The 16,063-nt window shown below is 41.1% G+C and overlaps 1 protein-coding gene across 1 annotated transcript; it reads right to left on the bottom strand.

Annotated features, from left to right (window-relative positions):
• Positions 1-5,683: 5,683 nt before the first annotated feature.
• Positions 5,684-9,678, bottom strand: LOC149829816 (rhamnogalacturonan I rhamnosyltransferase 1-like). Its single transcript, XM_090016098.1, has 8 exons — positions 8,614-9,678; positions 8,141-8,208; positions 7,944-8,032; positions 7,643-7,808; positions 7,247-7,536; positions 6,956-7,160; positions 6,603-6,760; positions 5,684-6,505 (listed from the first exon to the last, which is right to left on the bottom strand). The coding sequence occupies exons 1-8, from the start codon at positions 8,864-8,866 to the stop codon at positions 6,244-6,246; spliced, it is 1,491 nt and encodes a 496-aa protein (XP_089872224.1). The 5' UTR covers positions 8,867-9,678; the 3' UTR covers positions 5,684-6,243.
• Positions 9,679-16,063: the final 6,385 nt, after the last annotated feature.

Genomic DNA, 16,063 nt, shown 5'->3' with positions numbered 1-16,063 from the left:
GCGGGGATGAGGCGGGGATCGTGGCAGGGACGGGGCAGGGCGGGGAAAAGTGCACGTCCATCCCCTCCTCCATCCCCGGACGGGGATTGATTTTAACCTTCGTCCCCGCCTCCATCTCCGTTTCATACCCTTCGTCCCCGGTCCAAACGGGGCGAGGCAGGGCGGGGCCCCGATTTCCCCGGGTCCACTGCCATCCCTAGTGCCAATACTTTTGGTCCATGCCCATGAAAGACATGAAGAGATTTTTTCACTTTTTACCTTTTTGGCAAATCAGAGGGGGAAAGGACCAATAGTTTTTTTGTTCACCAACCGCACATTCGGTGGTATGAAACCCTCAAACCACTCGAGCAACGATTTTCTGGTGGGACCCACTACGATTGAATGGCTGGTCCCACTCAGTTACATGCAGCTCATTCAGTCTTTGATACGTCACATGAACACGCCATTTAGAGTCCTGCATTTAGGGACGGACACGGTGTGACACGACCGGACACATACTAACACAATTTTATTGTTTTCAATAGGCGCATACACACTGCACTGAAACCATTAGATAATGCAGTGCTATGCATGACGCTACCAAGTTAGTAGGGGTGTCAACAGGTCGGGTCTGGTTTGGACCAGGTAGATTTTCGAGTATGGTATCGGGTTCAAACCCGGGTTTAATCGGGTTCACAAACCATACCTGATAAAATAATATTTTTTATTATTTTTTACATTTAAAATTTGCAGGTCTTAATTGGAACTCGGGTCAGGTCCAGGTCTGGTATAAAATTTCACAAACTATACCCAAATTCATGTATTAATCGAACCTTTGGGGCTGGACCAGAGGCTTAATCGGGTTTTCTTATTTATCACCATACCCTCACTCTATAGGGTTTGGTCCGATTTGGATCCGGGTAAACCAGACCCGTTGACACTCCTACTTGGAGGAGGAATTTTCCAGTTGCTGATTTTTAAAGTACTAAAATGTGGGACCCATCTGATTTATAACAAACTGCTTTTTCAGACATTTGATCTCTTAGATGAAGGGTAGGGTGCAATCCGTACCACTGAAAGATTGAAAGGTGATGCATGTCCCTTCAAATTTACCATGGCTGTCAAAAAATAAGAGTTTTGTTTTTTCTTTAGCCAATTGTCATCAGCTACTCATGCTGTTTTGTCTTTGATGAGCAGATCATGTTATTTATCAGAATTTTTTATTTCAGTGTTGCCATGTTCTTTGGTCACAAGACAACGCTTTACGTGAAGTGCCGTTTTATTATTCAAAATTTGCTGGATTCTTACTATAATTGACAGGACACGGGTACGGAAAGCTCAGAGAAAACCAAGATTTTACAATGCCGAAAAATGTGTGCATTTAAAATAAAAAAAAAGGAGAGAACAAAAGGGAAAAGAAAACTATAAATTTTACTCCAATAAAGTATACTTTTTTCAAGTATTCAAGAGTGAAACTAGCTGGTTCTTTTTTAACCAACTAAAATTGTTCTCTCTCTCTCAATTGAGAGCTATTGTAAATCAGATACTTTTTATTTATTTTTTTTAAATCAGACACCTACAGATGGGATGGATGGTTGTTTAGTAGGAAATAAATTTTGAATCAGGTGACTATGACATGTCACATTTTTCAAGAACTTCAAAAATCAAGAGGCTATAATGTAATAACACTTTTGTGTCAGCCGATCTTTCATAACAGGGCATTAGCAAAAATACATGAGCTTAAGAACACATGGTACTAGTTCGCTTGATCAGTGACGTGCAATGATAGCACAACATGCAATAAGCATCAGTATCATCGTTAGTACATCATTGTGTAGCGGCACAGACGTAAAGCGTTGTTCGGTTAAGCAGTACCAACGGATCATAAGATGTTGCATTTGAAAATTTGATTAAAGACTTCCCGGCTTACAAGAATCTTCACACGTAGTGGTTGGACGCACGAGAGTGCGTATGGGTTAGGGCTAATTTCCCTAAAAATCACCTTAAGTGGTTCCAACCGAGTATGGTGATTCGGGGCTAGGCGAGTGAATGCCTAGGCATTGACGAATGAGTCTGGGTGGTGCTCTTCGCTATGGTGTTCAATCATCAATTGGTCTTCAGACCGGGAGCTGCAAGATCTTGTTCTTTTAGTGACGAAGTTTTGATATGTTGTGCACATGGAGCCACAATATTTTTATGACATGCAAGGCTAAGACAAAGTTTGTGCCTCTTTCGGGAGTGATAGCTGGTATGAGACGGCTATGCACTAAGCAGCATGGACTACATGGAATGCGCATTTGGAAATGCGTTTGATCAGCTTCCGCTAGGCAGTTGTGCACAGAATGGTGCACATGACCAATAAAAATGATTCAGCACATGAAAACATGTTGGTATGCGACCTTTGGTTGTTAGGCTGACCAGTTTAGGCAGCTTGGCCCCATGCAAGTTTGCGAAACATTCTATACCTGAGACAGAGTGATAGAAAGACTTACGATGGTAAGAAAGGACCATCGCGCCGCACTGGCTTATTAGAAAAAGTAAGTACGTAACAAATTGGGATCAAAACAAAAAGATTCACGAAAACCTTGTTTTTCATTGTGTGCGACACTGTAGAAAATAATGATGGTTTATCTTGGTTATGTAATTTTATGTAGTTGACCGAGCACAGAAGCAAGATGTTGGCAGAATGATATAAGACATCTTGTCGATGATAAAAAAAAGTGTAAGATTGTTGTTCAGTTGGTTAAGAGAACGCAAATAAGCTAAAGATTCCTACCAATTGTACATTAGGCTTACAGGTGGAGCGTGACGTTTGCCTTGTGTATGCAGAGAATGCACGTTGAATTTGGCTGGATGGATTGAAACCTTGGGGTATGGGAGACTCAATCAAACTTCTAGATTCTCTCTTAAAATTATGGGTTAGCAGAGTGCCCACGTTGAGCAAAAGGATCGTTGTTTTGGTCCCTTGAGTTGACAGATCGTCAATGGATTGCGCGTGTACAAAAAGTTGTTGTTCGTAACTTGTTGGTTTCTGCAAGAATGTTTTGCTGACTCTGAGAGAAAGTACAACGTGATGACTTCGGGAGGAGAGTGCAGCATTGGGGCAAAGTGCCCTTGTGAGGACGAGTGCCTAGAAAGATACTTTAAAAGACTGCATTGAGGTGATACATAAGAAGACATCCTCTACTTGAGGACTAGTTTGGACCATTGAAAAATCGCAAGTTGGTACTTAAGGGAGTTGATATCCCAGCGGCATGCATTGGTGGTCGTCTTTCTCTATGAGGACCACGAAGGGCTTGAACTTGCCCTTGCTGGGGTTGGAAGGCACCCCAGCTATGAGTATAAAAATGATAAGTTGTCATGCGGGCAAGGATGACCCATTTATGTTTGAGACTGCACTGGGGTCTCATAAGTAGAGAATGCTCGATGTTGATAAAGCAGAAGACCGATGTCTAAGTGACCAGAGATACGTTAAAGGTATGCGACTTAGCGTGTTAAAGGTTGCAGTGATGGTGGATATAAACCAGAACAAGTTGAGTAGGCTGAAGAAAAAGAGTAAACCAAAGATAAGTACAAAGAGAAACTGACATATCAGTGAAGACTGTGTTATTACTTGCACCAGCATTGTCGAGGACGATAATGGTTTTGAGTGTGGGAGAATGTCTCAGGCCGATCTTTCAGAATGGGGAATGTGCAGTGCGGAGCTCTACTGAGTGAAAAATGCATCGAGTGTAGGAACGCGCAGTATATGTTTGTTTGATTAGTGATGTGCAGTAGTAGCATGACATGCAATATGCATCAGTATTGCCGTTAGTGCATCACTGTGTAACGACATAGACGTAGAGCACTATTCAGTTAAGCAATGCCAGCGGATCAGAGGATGTTGCCTTTGAAGATTTGATTAAGAACCTCCCAGCTTGAAAGAGTCTCCACGTGTAGCGGTTGGACACACGGGGGCGCATATGGGTTAAGGCTAATTTCTTCAAGAATCACCCTAGGTGGTTCAAACCAAGTATGGTGACTCGGGGCTAGGCGAGTGAATGCCTAGGCACTGACGAATGAGTCTGGGTAGTGCTCTTCACTATGATATTCAATCATCAACTGGTCTTTGGACTAGAGGCCATAAGGTCTTGTTCTTTCAGTGACGAGGTTTTGCTATATCGTGCGCATGGAGCTGCAATACGTTTCATGACACACAAGGCTAAGGCAAAGTTTGTGCCTCTTTCGAAAGTGATAGCTAATATGAGACGGCTACGCACTAAGCGGCATGAACTACATGGAATGCACTTGATCAGCTTTCGCTAGGCAGCTGCGCACGAAGTGCTGCACATGACCAATGAAAATGATTCAGCATATGAAAACATATTGGTACACGACCTTTGTCCGTTAGGCTGGCCAACTTAGGCAGCTTGATGCATCGCAAATTTATGAAGCATTCTATGCCCATGACAAAACGATAGAAAGACTTGTGGCGGTAAGGAAGGACCATCTCGCCGCATTGGCTTATTGAAAAAAATAAGCCCATAACAATGTTTTTATGTTGAAAAAACACAATCAAGAGTTCGTCCTTAATAGAAAAACCATGACAAATGCATATATGCGGTCAGATCGAGTTGATATAATTTGAACCTGAGTTTTAGGTCGATATTTAATAACAGGGCTTAGTCCAACGGGGGCTCCACTTGTTTGGTAGGAGTGGTTAGTGCTCGTCACCTTGTGTTGGGATGTTGCAAGTTCAAAACTCAATGGTATGTTGTATAACTTGTGGGGGTCTGCAGTTTGCCCATAAAAAAAAGGTTTTAGACAATTGGTTATTAGCCATCTTGAACAGGATCCTGCAAAACATTTGCTCTCTATCAAATTGAGGCGGTGCATCAAATTTTCAGCCACTGGTTCCATCCGACAGAAAATAGTGTCCTCACTAATACCCTGTCATGCAACCCCCTATCAAATACTACATACAACTCATATCTATACTTTGGACATTGTTCAGTTGGGCATATGCACTAAAGGTTCTGATTAGAACAACACCAAAGAAAACCAGAAAAACCATGAAAGATTATCCCAGCAGTTGGAATGCTACTGATCATTTTCTGGGGTTGCTTGTTGAGGCCTATGATCCCACATCATGATTTGTGGGACCCAAATAAAGCATATGTTATCTTGTGCATATGTTCAAGTTTAAAAACGGATGGTGGGTTAGAGATTTTGCTTGGATCTGCAACACATGGTGTTACGATCATGGATCACCATTTTCATGTGGGGCTCATTATAGAAATACCGTGAGTTGCGGATCCAAGATAAACCTCCAATTCGCACTGGCATATATGGGCATGCAATTGGAAATATTGGTGATAAAGATTATTGAGATTCACAGGCATGTCCTTACAGGAGTAGCTTTTGAAGCCTAAAAGCAGAGAAACGCAACTGATGAAAGTAACTAGCCCTGAAGCCAGCAATATTAGCCAAATGACAGGCTCTCACCTGTCAGAGAAAAAAAAAAGGCAGGCAGCTGATATGAAGATTCGTCAACGATTCGAAGCTGTTATATTTGGCAGCGGAAATATCTGTGTCGACTGGCACATACCAACCAATATTCCAAAAGCTAACCAGCATGATCCATTCAAAGCAATTCAGCAATATGAAGCATCAGACCAAACAAGCAACATAAAGAATGACGATGCTACCTTCACAGAAATGGTAGAATAATCAATGAATAATCTTCATTAAGAATGTCCACTTCAAATGGTGATTCTTTCTCTGGGGCCTACAAGGTTTGGAAAGGCACGTAGAAGTTGAGCTAGAAACATGTATATATGAGAGTTGGTAGGTGAAAGAGTAAGAAAGGAAAAGAAACATGTAACGAGAATATACTACAAAATATAGTAATGCAAGAAGTGACGAGTGTTTTCCAGCCTCCCTTTTGAAATCCTTTAGATTCATCCAAAGAACATCTCCTACATTGGTAGGAAGAAGATAGCCTCAAAGGATTCCATAACTTTTGAGTTGGTGCTGTTGAGATGAGAGCCAATGACATACAATGCACAGGATGTAACTAACTGCAAAAACATTCTTAGATCTCATGTGGGCACCTTCAGCAACTATCCCTCCAATAAATACAGGGGCCTGACTTTCCAACCAGCAGTCTTTTGAACTCCTTATTAACCTCTCCAGAACGTCCCAAATCCTCTCCTGGTGCTCAATGAAGCATCCAAAAAATTGTCCCTGTTTTATTTGAGAAACACCCAAAAATGGTTCAAGCAATTACATGTCGATTTTTAGCATGTCATCTTCATCATCATCCAATGGAGGCAAACATTCTTGTGGGTTGGCGTAAAAATAGTCCTCTTCTTTGGGCCTATCTGGAATAACTAGCCTACTCCGGGGCATTCCCTTCCGATTTTCATGAATGTGATTGATGGCCAATGAGAAATTGTCCCATGACAAGGATCCACTTGTGTACTGATCAATAAGATCAACCAAGAGCTTTCTGTCCAGTAAGAATGTTCTCTTGAATCCCAAGAACCTTCCAATTTAACAATAGAGGCAGTAACAAGTTAGAAGAGCATAAAGGAGCAATGAGAATGCAAAATGAGTTCATGCTAAAGCAAAACAGGAAATACCTTCGGTGGCCTTCAACAACCTTTGCCATATTACCATCATAAGTGGGAATGAAGGCGTCACTTTCTAATGAAACCATATAATCCACTGCAGCCATTTGTGAAGAATGATTTCGGAAAGGTTTAAGATCTGAAGATGCTAATAAGATTTCCTTTCTGACCTGTCAGCCAACGTGGAAACGTGTTGCCAAGATAATCTCAGAAAATCAATGAATGATAAGAATATGAAAAATGAATCCACCTATGCAGCTTACTGCCTTAAAGCATTAAAACAATCATCGTGTGTAATAATTTACAGATGATTGCCAGCAACCAATATCAACCATAATACATTTTGATGCGTGTCTACTACTTACAATATTAGGAAACGCAGATGAAAGACTAGCCATTCTGCGTTCACCACCATATATTGCCCCAGCAGCTATGTAAATTTGAATATTTTTATCAAAATCAAGCGCCTTTAGTATAAGAGCAATTTCTTCTGGAGTCAAAGGGCAGAGGCCATCTTTTCTCTTCTGTTGAGAATCAATCACTTTCTCTTTCCACCACGGATATGCATACCTACAAGCATGTAATTAATTTTGCAAATGAGCGATATCCAAACCTGAGAACTAAAACATAGGGAGCAACAGAGTCATCAAGCTTACCGCATTTGTGTCAATTCATCCACTTCTTCATTTGTGCAACCATGAGTGCAGCCAGAAAAAGCTAACATGTCCATCTCATACCGAAGATGGAGGACCACAAATGGGCCATTTAGACGCAATTGGTTGATCACTCTTCTACCCAACTCTTCAATTTGAGAAGTGAACTGCAGTGCATGGTAGTTTACTCGACATCTCAGCTTTTGAATATCCAGAGGTAGACCATTATTAGCTAATCGAGCATCTGTTCTATTCAAATGCACAACTTTATGCTTCTTTACCAAGGGCAAGATCTATTTCACAGAAGACAATAAATGTTCTCAAGGTTAGCTTAAGAATAAACACGATGCAAGTTTAATTCAGAATATTTTGAAAAGGTTGGACTTCTAAAGAACCAACCTGATTAAGATAGTAAGAGATGTCGGACCAACTAACAGGAGGCATCGAGAAAACTGTTCCTTGCTCAGAAATTCTCTTTAACCTTGGAGGCAGCTCTTTCAGAATTCGAACTTCATCCCGTAAGGATGTTATAAAATGATCTACATCAAATATGTCTTCAAATTCACTGCAATGTATCCATGGCAATAGTTGTAAGAGATGCTTCTACCAAGGAAAGATTAAAGAGACCATCGTAAAGTGAAATCCCAAATACTGGAAACTATATTTTCTAAGTAATATAGAAAAGGCACAATCTTTCAACCTTGGGTCTGCCCAAAATGAGGTTTTGTCGAGCTCAGGTACGATTAGCGTTACATTCATGTATCTTGCAACAGCAACCATGTCACATATCTGCAGTTTTCATCACGAGAAAATCTTCAATTTCAACCACAAAAGTGAAAGTTTATAATAACAAAAAAACATATTAAATTGAACAAGCCAAACATCCAGAAGACTAACCGCAGCTCGCATCTGATTAAGACCACCATTGCACGAAACCATCAAATAACCATTGTTCTTGTAATATCCTACAGTGTCGGGAAAGACCATTCAGATTGTCACCATTTTTGCACAAAATATAATGAATAAAACCTCCAATAATAGATTATGTCCACAATGATGTTCCATATGGATGAGAAAAATCCAGCAAATGAATAAGCCGCGGCTCCACACCAATCCCAATCTTCAAAATACAGATTTTTTTATAAAAAAAGCCAGAAAATGGGAAATGCAACCAATAAAAGGAAAAACTCTTCTCAAAGCAATACGAAATCAAAACATCCAAAGAAGCGACAAATCAGTGCAACTATAACACATAATTTTAGGAAGAAGAACACTACGATCGCGTGGAGAGTTCCAATCATCAACAAGCCAAAACGCACATGGGAAAAGAACAAACAGAGAATTGGGGAAGAACTGTGAAAAAAACATACTTTTAGGAGGAAGAACAATTTTCCGACTCTCGATCAGCGAAGAATGGTCCATCTGTGACTGAGTGAAGCAAGAAGGCCATCCCTTGAGCAATATAGGCCCCCAAATGTCGCCCAATGCCGTGAGCTGAACCACACAAGTCCACAGGAGGACAGTGGTTGTTGCCCTAATCATCCAAGTCTGAAACCTTGAACGAGATATCATTGCATTCTTCAGTTTCTCAGCCTTCATCTCACCACCTTTGAGAAACACCATTTATCACCAACATCCCAAAACCATCTGAAATCTCATCAGAATCCAACATGCCATAACCCCCAACGTCAACCAGATCCCCAAATTAACTCAGAAATAAATAATAAATAAGAACTCCAATTTGTGCTTATACCCTCCCCATCTCAACAAAGTCCAATTATCACAAACCCCCGAATTAAGGAAACAAATAAAAAATGCAATGAAGAACAAAATCACCAAATAGAAAAAATATCATTAAATTTCAAAAAAGAAATTTCTGAACCATCCCCATTTCCCCTAATCAACCTTCTTTGCCACAAAAGAGGACCAAAGAAAAGAGCGAGATCCCAATGACTACAAATTCCTCAAACGCCAAATCTAATCACCCAAAACATTGCCACAACTCAAACCATCAAAATGGAAAGAAACTTCACAGCCACCCACAGATATGAAAATCCCCACACAAAAAAAGAAGGAAAAAAAAATCACCACATAAAAATGGAAACACCCAAATTACCATAAACCAGCCATAACTCACACCTCAAAACCCCCCAAAAAACAATGCCCCAACCAAATCACCAACAATCCCAATCACCAAACACCCCCACTCTCAGAAGAAGCACTCAAAACCAAAGAAAAGAGGAAGAAAAACTCAATCCACCAAAAGATATCCAAAGAAAAAAAGACAAACCCACAATGTAACAATCAACAAAAGGCAAAACCCATCAATCTGAAGACCGCCATCTTCCCAAAAAACATTCCTCTGTTTGCCCAAACACCAAATCTAGATCTCCCCTTCCTCACTGGTGTGTATGTGATTGGCTTTTAGTACATGCCTGTGAGAGGCCGACGGTGGGAAAAAGGAAGGCTCAAAGGACAATAAGGTAAGACGACGAGGGCGTTTCTGTCAGTCAACCTTTTCCGCCATGGGAGACAAAATATAGACGTTGGTTCTCTCTCACCCCTTGGGAGAGTAACTCCCTCTCTCCCTAATTTTGGTAATTACCTTAATCACTCGCAATTAGCCACGCTAATCGCTCCTCCTTCCCTTTGTTGTTTCCGGAATTGCCCTTTGGGTCTCTGGGTCCGAATTGATTGCGCCTCTGATGGACTGGGTGGGTCCGAAATAGACCAATCCGTAATCGTGGAAACACGGGTTGTGGGCCCTAGCACGTGTGGGAGGAAGGGCGTCGGTGAGCACATTCATGGCTCGGTGGGTCCCTTGGTTTTATGCACACGTGCCGACCGACAGCTGTGAGAGACGGTGAGAGGGTGAGGAGATTGGTCGGGTCCGGGTCGGTGCTTTAATGGGACCTCTCTCTAGGGGTGTAAAGTGTAAACTGCGAACGGGTTGGACTCTGTTGGGATGGTGAATACTGAATCCGACCTTTTTTCTATGACATAGTTCCCTGCCCAAGCCGGTAATCTCCAGGTGGGGCCACCGACACCTAGACCTAGGGCTGGTAAACGAGCCGAACGAACTGGGTTGTTCGGACTCGGCTCGTATGGCTTGTGCAAGCCGAGCTCAGCTCATATGGGCCTCCAACAAGCCGAGCCCGAGCTGGCTCACTTAAATAAAAAAACAATTTTTTATCAAAGGGTTCATAGTTAGAATGTAATCCCTGACTTGTTGAACACAAGTATACTGAATTTAACATGTTTTTTTAATACATATTATATATATATATATAAAAGCTATCTAAACGAAACTTTACCACACGAGCCAAGACAAACACCCTTGACTCACCATTTAAACGAACCAAACATGGAAGAGCTTGGGCCGAGCTGAACCGAGCCAAGCCACGAGTTGTTCGGTTCGTTTTATCAGCCCTACCTAGACCCCTACTAAGCCCACCAGTCAAAGGCACCTGAAAACCCGGTGAGAGTCGAACATGAGATGATGGGGTCACCACCTTCTCCCATAACCCGCTACCACTTAGAGTGAACTGAGTCCTGCCTAGTTGAGCATCACATAATCAGATTCGAATTGGAATGTAAAAAACCAATATCTACTTGTCTGGATCTAACTAGCTTAAATGGACAATCATACATACTTTTTACATGTAAACTAGATTTCAATTTGGTTTGGTTTGGGTATAAAACTCTGTATTGGATTGGAATTCGATTAGTAATTGGATGGTGCTTCTTCCATCGAATCAAATTAAACGGATTTGGATTTGGTACAGTAGCCGCCCAAATCCAACATCTCTACACCTCTTGATCGGTTCAGTGTACTCGGATCCCCGATGGCAGCTGTACGGGTCGATCTGGTGAGGTTTGACCCCAATGTTGCAAATATTGGTAGTGGATTTTCTTGGCAAGGAAAATCTTGCTGTAAATTTCAAAATTTTGATTTTGAAAATTTTGATTTTTTAGATATCATATATAATAAAACATATAAACAGTTCAACTGAGTTCTAGTCCATCCCTGACATGGATCAAACCAAGCCGATCCAGTCACACAAGGTCATGCACCCGCTTGGGAAGTTCCGGTCCTGATCTAATTGGCTTCAAAATGGATCATGCCCAGATCCATTGTCATCTTAAATGAGTTGGAACAGAGTCATGCCGACGGGAAATAGAAAATGATTTTAGCATTTATTGAATTCAGGTTTTGACATAAGAAAAGGAATAAATATGGGTTTGGAGCAGATTATGCCCCGACCAGATTCTCAAAGAATCTGGCCTACCTACCTAAGTCTGGTTATATTATAAAAACGGAGTTTGGTTTCGGGTCAACATTCAACGCAACTTTGGATTGGATAATTCAATGAGGAAGCGTGCCATACCAACACACTATTTAACTTTAGATGTAACCAGTGAAACGAATATCGGCGATATTTTGAAAAATAAAATACCCCTCGAGTGCTCAATATTTGGTCAGGTCACCATCATAATGAGTTGAAAAATTCATTTTCAATATCTTTTTTGCATTTTCTTTGTTGTGTTTTTTGCAAATTGGTCCCTTCCTTATAGTGTTTTTGCAAAATAATCCCTGCCTTTTGCCATTTTACAAATCGGGTCTCACCTTTCTCACAGTTATTGCAAATTGATGCTTCTGTCAATAGCTGTTAGTTTTGACAAGATCAAACACTGATCATAGTTAACTGGCTATGGCGGAGCCACATTTAGGCCAAGGTGGGCGCGTGCCTACCCTGACAGAAAAACCACTCAATAAGGAGTTCAGGTAGGGGTGGCCAGTGCCTACCTTGACCCAATGAAAGAAGGATCAGGGTGGCTGCTACCCTAATCTTTTCTTTTATGTGCACCCTCCCTACCCCCCCCCCCTCTCTCTCTCTCTCTCTCTCTCTCTCTCTCTCTCTCACACACACACACACACAGGAGATTGTTAGGGCTAACAAACAAGCCAAACTTGAGTTGTTTGGGCTTGGCTAGTTATGGCTACACACTTGCTTAGGAACACCAATCCAAGCTTGAGCTCTTAATGAGTTGAACTTTGTGAATCGGTCACGAGTTGACTCATTTTCTTAAAAAATAAGCATATTATCATTACAACTGTAGTGAGTTCTAAGCTCGCATTCATAGTTTAATTTTTTAACTAATACACATGTTATTTATTTATTTTATCTTTTTTTTTACCATTTTCTTATCCTTCCTAAAACTATTTCTTATATCAAGAGTAGACATATCCCAAATGTCATCATCTATACTAATCAATTATTCAGAAAATAGTCACCTAAGGCGTAGCAATTCATGTAGACAACTCTAGAGTCTACAATGTTAGTGAGACATATGAACCACTCTACAATAATATAGTTCAAACTAGTCCAGACTATGGACTTCCAATCACTATAGCTTTGCTCACCGGTTATAAACTAGAGAGCCCAATATAATATGTTCATTGATAGCTAGCCGAAGAGCCAAAAAGACTATACTTGACCTAAAGTGTTTAAGGAGCTATACCAGACCCCAAAGTTTGTTGTTCATGTTACTTCCTACATGTGTCAAATATGTTATGTCTTAACTCTTCAAGGTTACCTAAGAATTTCTCAAAATCTCAGGTACTTGTGAAGTGCACACACCTCTAACAAAACTGTAGACCATGTCCTTCCTGGTAGAGTTTATAACTCTCTCTATATTGTTACCTTAGGTGTATTATTCATTTTCTTTTTCAGTGTTAGTGTGTTATACAATTTTAAATGTATATTTACTAACTAGTGTTCAACATGTAATCACATTAACACAGTAATAGTTCTAGGGATAACAATTTATCATAGTGACATATTATAATAATTCATATCATGACATGATGACCCTTCCCAAGATACAAGCATGTCATTATCAGAACAAACCCTTGTTTTAAGAAATTTGAAACTCTATTTTTTTTCCATAATATATTACATGTATCAAACAAGTACATTCATAGTATAATTTACATCAAATACCAACATTTTTATTTAAAGGCAAGTACTTGGATAACATGTAATAAGATTCAAAAGCCGTACACATCTTTTCAAAGAGCCTCAAATTTCAGATACGTTATAAATTCCTAAGCTTGCATCTAATTAATCTATTTACATGCATAAAGTAACTAGCATATGCAAATTGCAAGAGTACAAGGAATCAAAACTTATATCCGTAACAAGATGCATTTACATAAAAACATTATATTTGATTATCTAGGGTGTCATTTATGAATGCCATTTACCTTGAAAGCAAGAATGGATACCTCACCCTGCAGTCCCTTCTCTCATAGTCATCGGGTATGTTTAATACATAAAGACTCATTTACCAGACCGACATTTCCTTTAAATTTACAAAATTATCAAACTATCCTTCATAAAGATAGTCTGTTAGACCTCATTTTTTATGTTATGTGTTTGACCATAAAAATATGACAAGCAGATTTCTCCCAATGTTCCGATTCTAATGCACTATTCCTCACCCGATTCTAAGTTCAGATTGAAGAGTTGTGTCCGTTTTACCGATGTAGGTAGAACAAAGGCAAAATGGTTATTTTACCTCTCAAATGAGTCTGAATCTAGATAACAGAACCGCGAAGGATGCTTTCGATTTGCTGGGTCAATTTTCCAGTTTTGGTTTCGATCTGATCCTGATCTGCATCTTCTACATACACTGATAACATGTATAGGTAGAATTTACTTGCTACTCCTAACCATTTAAGCTAGATTGGCCTACTGGTTAGAAGTAGTTTCCTTTTTCACTACAAGGAAAACGCTAATTAGCGACAATAATTTGTGACAGAAATAATCTGTCATAAATTAACGACGGATTAACAAGAGAAAGATATTTGTCACTAACCTTTACGAAATTAGCGATAGAAACCAATCTGTCGCTCATTAGCGATGGATAATTGATGAAATGCTTTCCGTCGCACTATCCGCCGTAACTTAGCGACAAATCAGCGACAGAACCTTTATGTCGCTAGGTCATCGCCAAATAAGCGACGACCTAGCGATGATATTTGACCGTCGCTAATTTTCTCGTAAATCTCTAATCAGAACCCTTTCTTTCTATTACATGTTTCGTCTCTCCCACCCGACGCAATTCTTCTCCGCCGCCCTTCGCCCCCGGTCCGCTGCCCATCGCCCTCTCGACCGTCGACCCACGGCCGTCGCCCGACGCTTCCCCTTCGCCGACCTCCGGCGCCCTTCTCAGCACGCACAATCGGCAAAATCCTACGAGCAGAGCCACCACCGCTATCGTCGACACACCGACGAAGTCTCGGTCATGGTCCTCTATGCCATCCCTGTCGCCGCTGTCTTTCTTAGCGTCTCCCAGGTAAACCCTACAACCCCCTATCGCCTTTTTCCCCTTTCTTTCGGGATCGCCGGCAGGGGGTGGCCCCCTGCGTTGTTTGATTTCTCTGGCAGAGGGTGGCATCCCCTGCCTCGCTTGTTTTCTGGCAGGGGGTGCCCCCCCTGCCTTACTTTTTTTTTGGTAGGGGGGTGGCCCCATGTGTTGTTTGATTTCTTCAGCAGGGGGTGGCACCCCCTGCCTCGCTTGTTTTCTAGCAGGGGGTGGCCCCCTGTCTTAATTGTTTTTCGGCAGGGGGTGGCCCCCCTGCCTTGCTTCTTCTTTGGCATGGGGTCCCCCCTGTAAACACCCCAAATTTTCACTCACCTCCCCAACATTCCCACTAAGCATCAGCATCCAGCCTCTGAAATTGTCGGAGGGCAAAATGGTCATTTTCTGAGCCCGGACCTTACGGAAGTCTAAATTTCATCTGCAACTCTCAAAATTTCTCTATTTTTAACTCAGATGTTCAAAATTTTATCCCTGACAGAAGACAGGAATCCCCAAGTCTTGGTTCAAGATTATATTGCATAAGACATGACATTGCATATCATTGCATGAGCATCTCATATCACTGCACTGCACCGCATGTCATTTCGAGGTCCAGAACTCTTGATTTCAAAATTTTCAATCCAGATTTGAGTTTCAACTCTTTCCAAAATTGATTTCAAAACCCTGGGTCTTCAAAATTATCAATTCTTCCCATTTTACCCCTAGGACTCTGAATTTCAAAATATTTCCTCAGGAAAACGATCTGGATAGTTTTCAATATGGATTTCAATCACTTCACCTCAGATTTTGCCCTTTTGACAATTTCAAATATCTTCCTTTTACAAAATTGCCTTACAGGGGCAAACTCTTTTCAAAAATTTCTGTTTTATCAATTAGTCCAGATTTTATGAAAATGCCAAAAAGAGGTTGTTGTCTTATCCTTATTTTAATAAGGAAGCAATATGGGACCCACACTGAGGCGGTGTCACATAAGCTTTTCTTTTGAAAAACCTGAATTTTGAAAAACCCAAAAATATAGGAGCCTTGTCCCCTGGATTGGTGCCACTTGTCCTTTCTCTCTCCTCCCATTTACCTGCCATGTGTCAGCATAGGGTTCACCTAGAGGTGGTGCCACATGTCACCTTCTCTCTTTTGCCATCCTTTGACACGTGTCAGTGTGGGGCCACCTTAAGATGCCGCCACATGTCATTAGACATCCTCTTCATTTTATGCCACGTGTCAATGTCTACCATCTTCACCCTGTGCCATGTGTCATTCCAAGGTCACCATGAGATGCCGCGTGTCATGTGTTCTTCTGTTCAGAAAAAGTAGAACTTGTCTCCCCTGAGGTGGCACCATTTGAATTATGTCTCCTGCAAGTGACGCATGTCAATCTCTCCTTTCCTCAGGAAAAGCAAGCGACACGCGTCAATCTCTGCTCCTTTCAGAAAA

This window comes from Nuphar pumila, chromosome 8 (assembly GCF_984573655.1).
Source record: "Nuphar pumila chromosome 8, dmNupPumi1.hap1.1, whole genome shotgun sequence".
Classification (NCBI taxonomy): domain Eukaryota; kingdom Viridiplantae; phylum Streptophyta; class Magnoliopsida; order Nymphaeales; family Nymphaeaceae; genus Nuphar; species Nuphar pumila.
Note: the sequence above shows the minus strand (reverse complement) of the source record. Positions and strands in the feature narration are given on the sequence as shown.

Bases quoted from the DNA above. Each gene is read 5' to 3' on its own strand.
- LOC149829816 (XM_090016098.1), bottom strand. From the start codon at position 8,866: ATGGTGTTTCTCAAAGGTGGTGAGATGAAGGCTGAGAAACTGAAGAAT. The intron at 8,033-8,140 runs GTTAGTCTTCTG...TGAAAACTGCAG, and splicing joins TTAATCAGATGCGAGCTGCG to ATATGTGACATGGTTGCTGT. The intron at 7,809-7,943 runs GTTGAAAGATTG...GATACATTGCAG, and splicing joins TCATTTTGGGCAGACCCAAG to TGAATTTGAAGACATATTTG.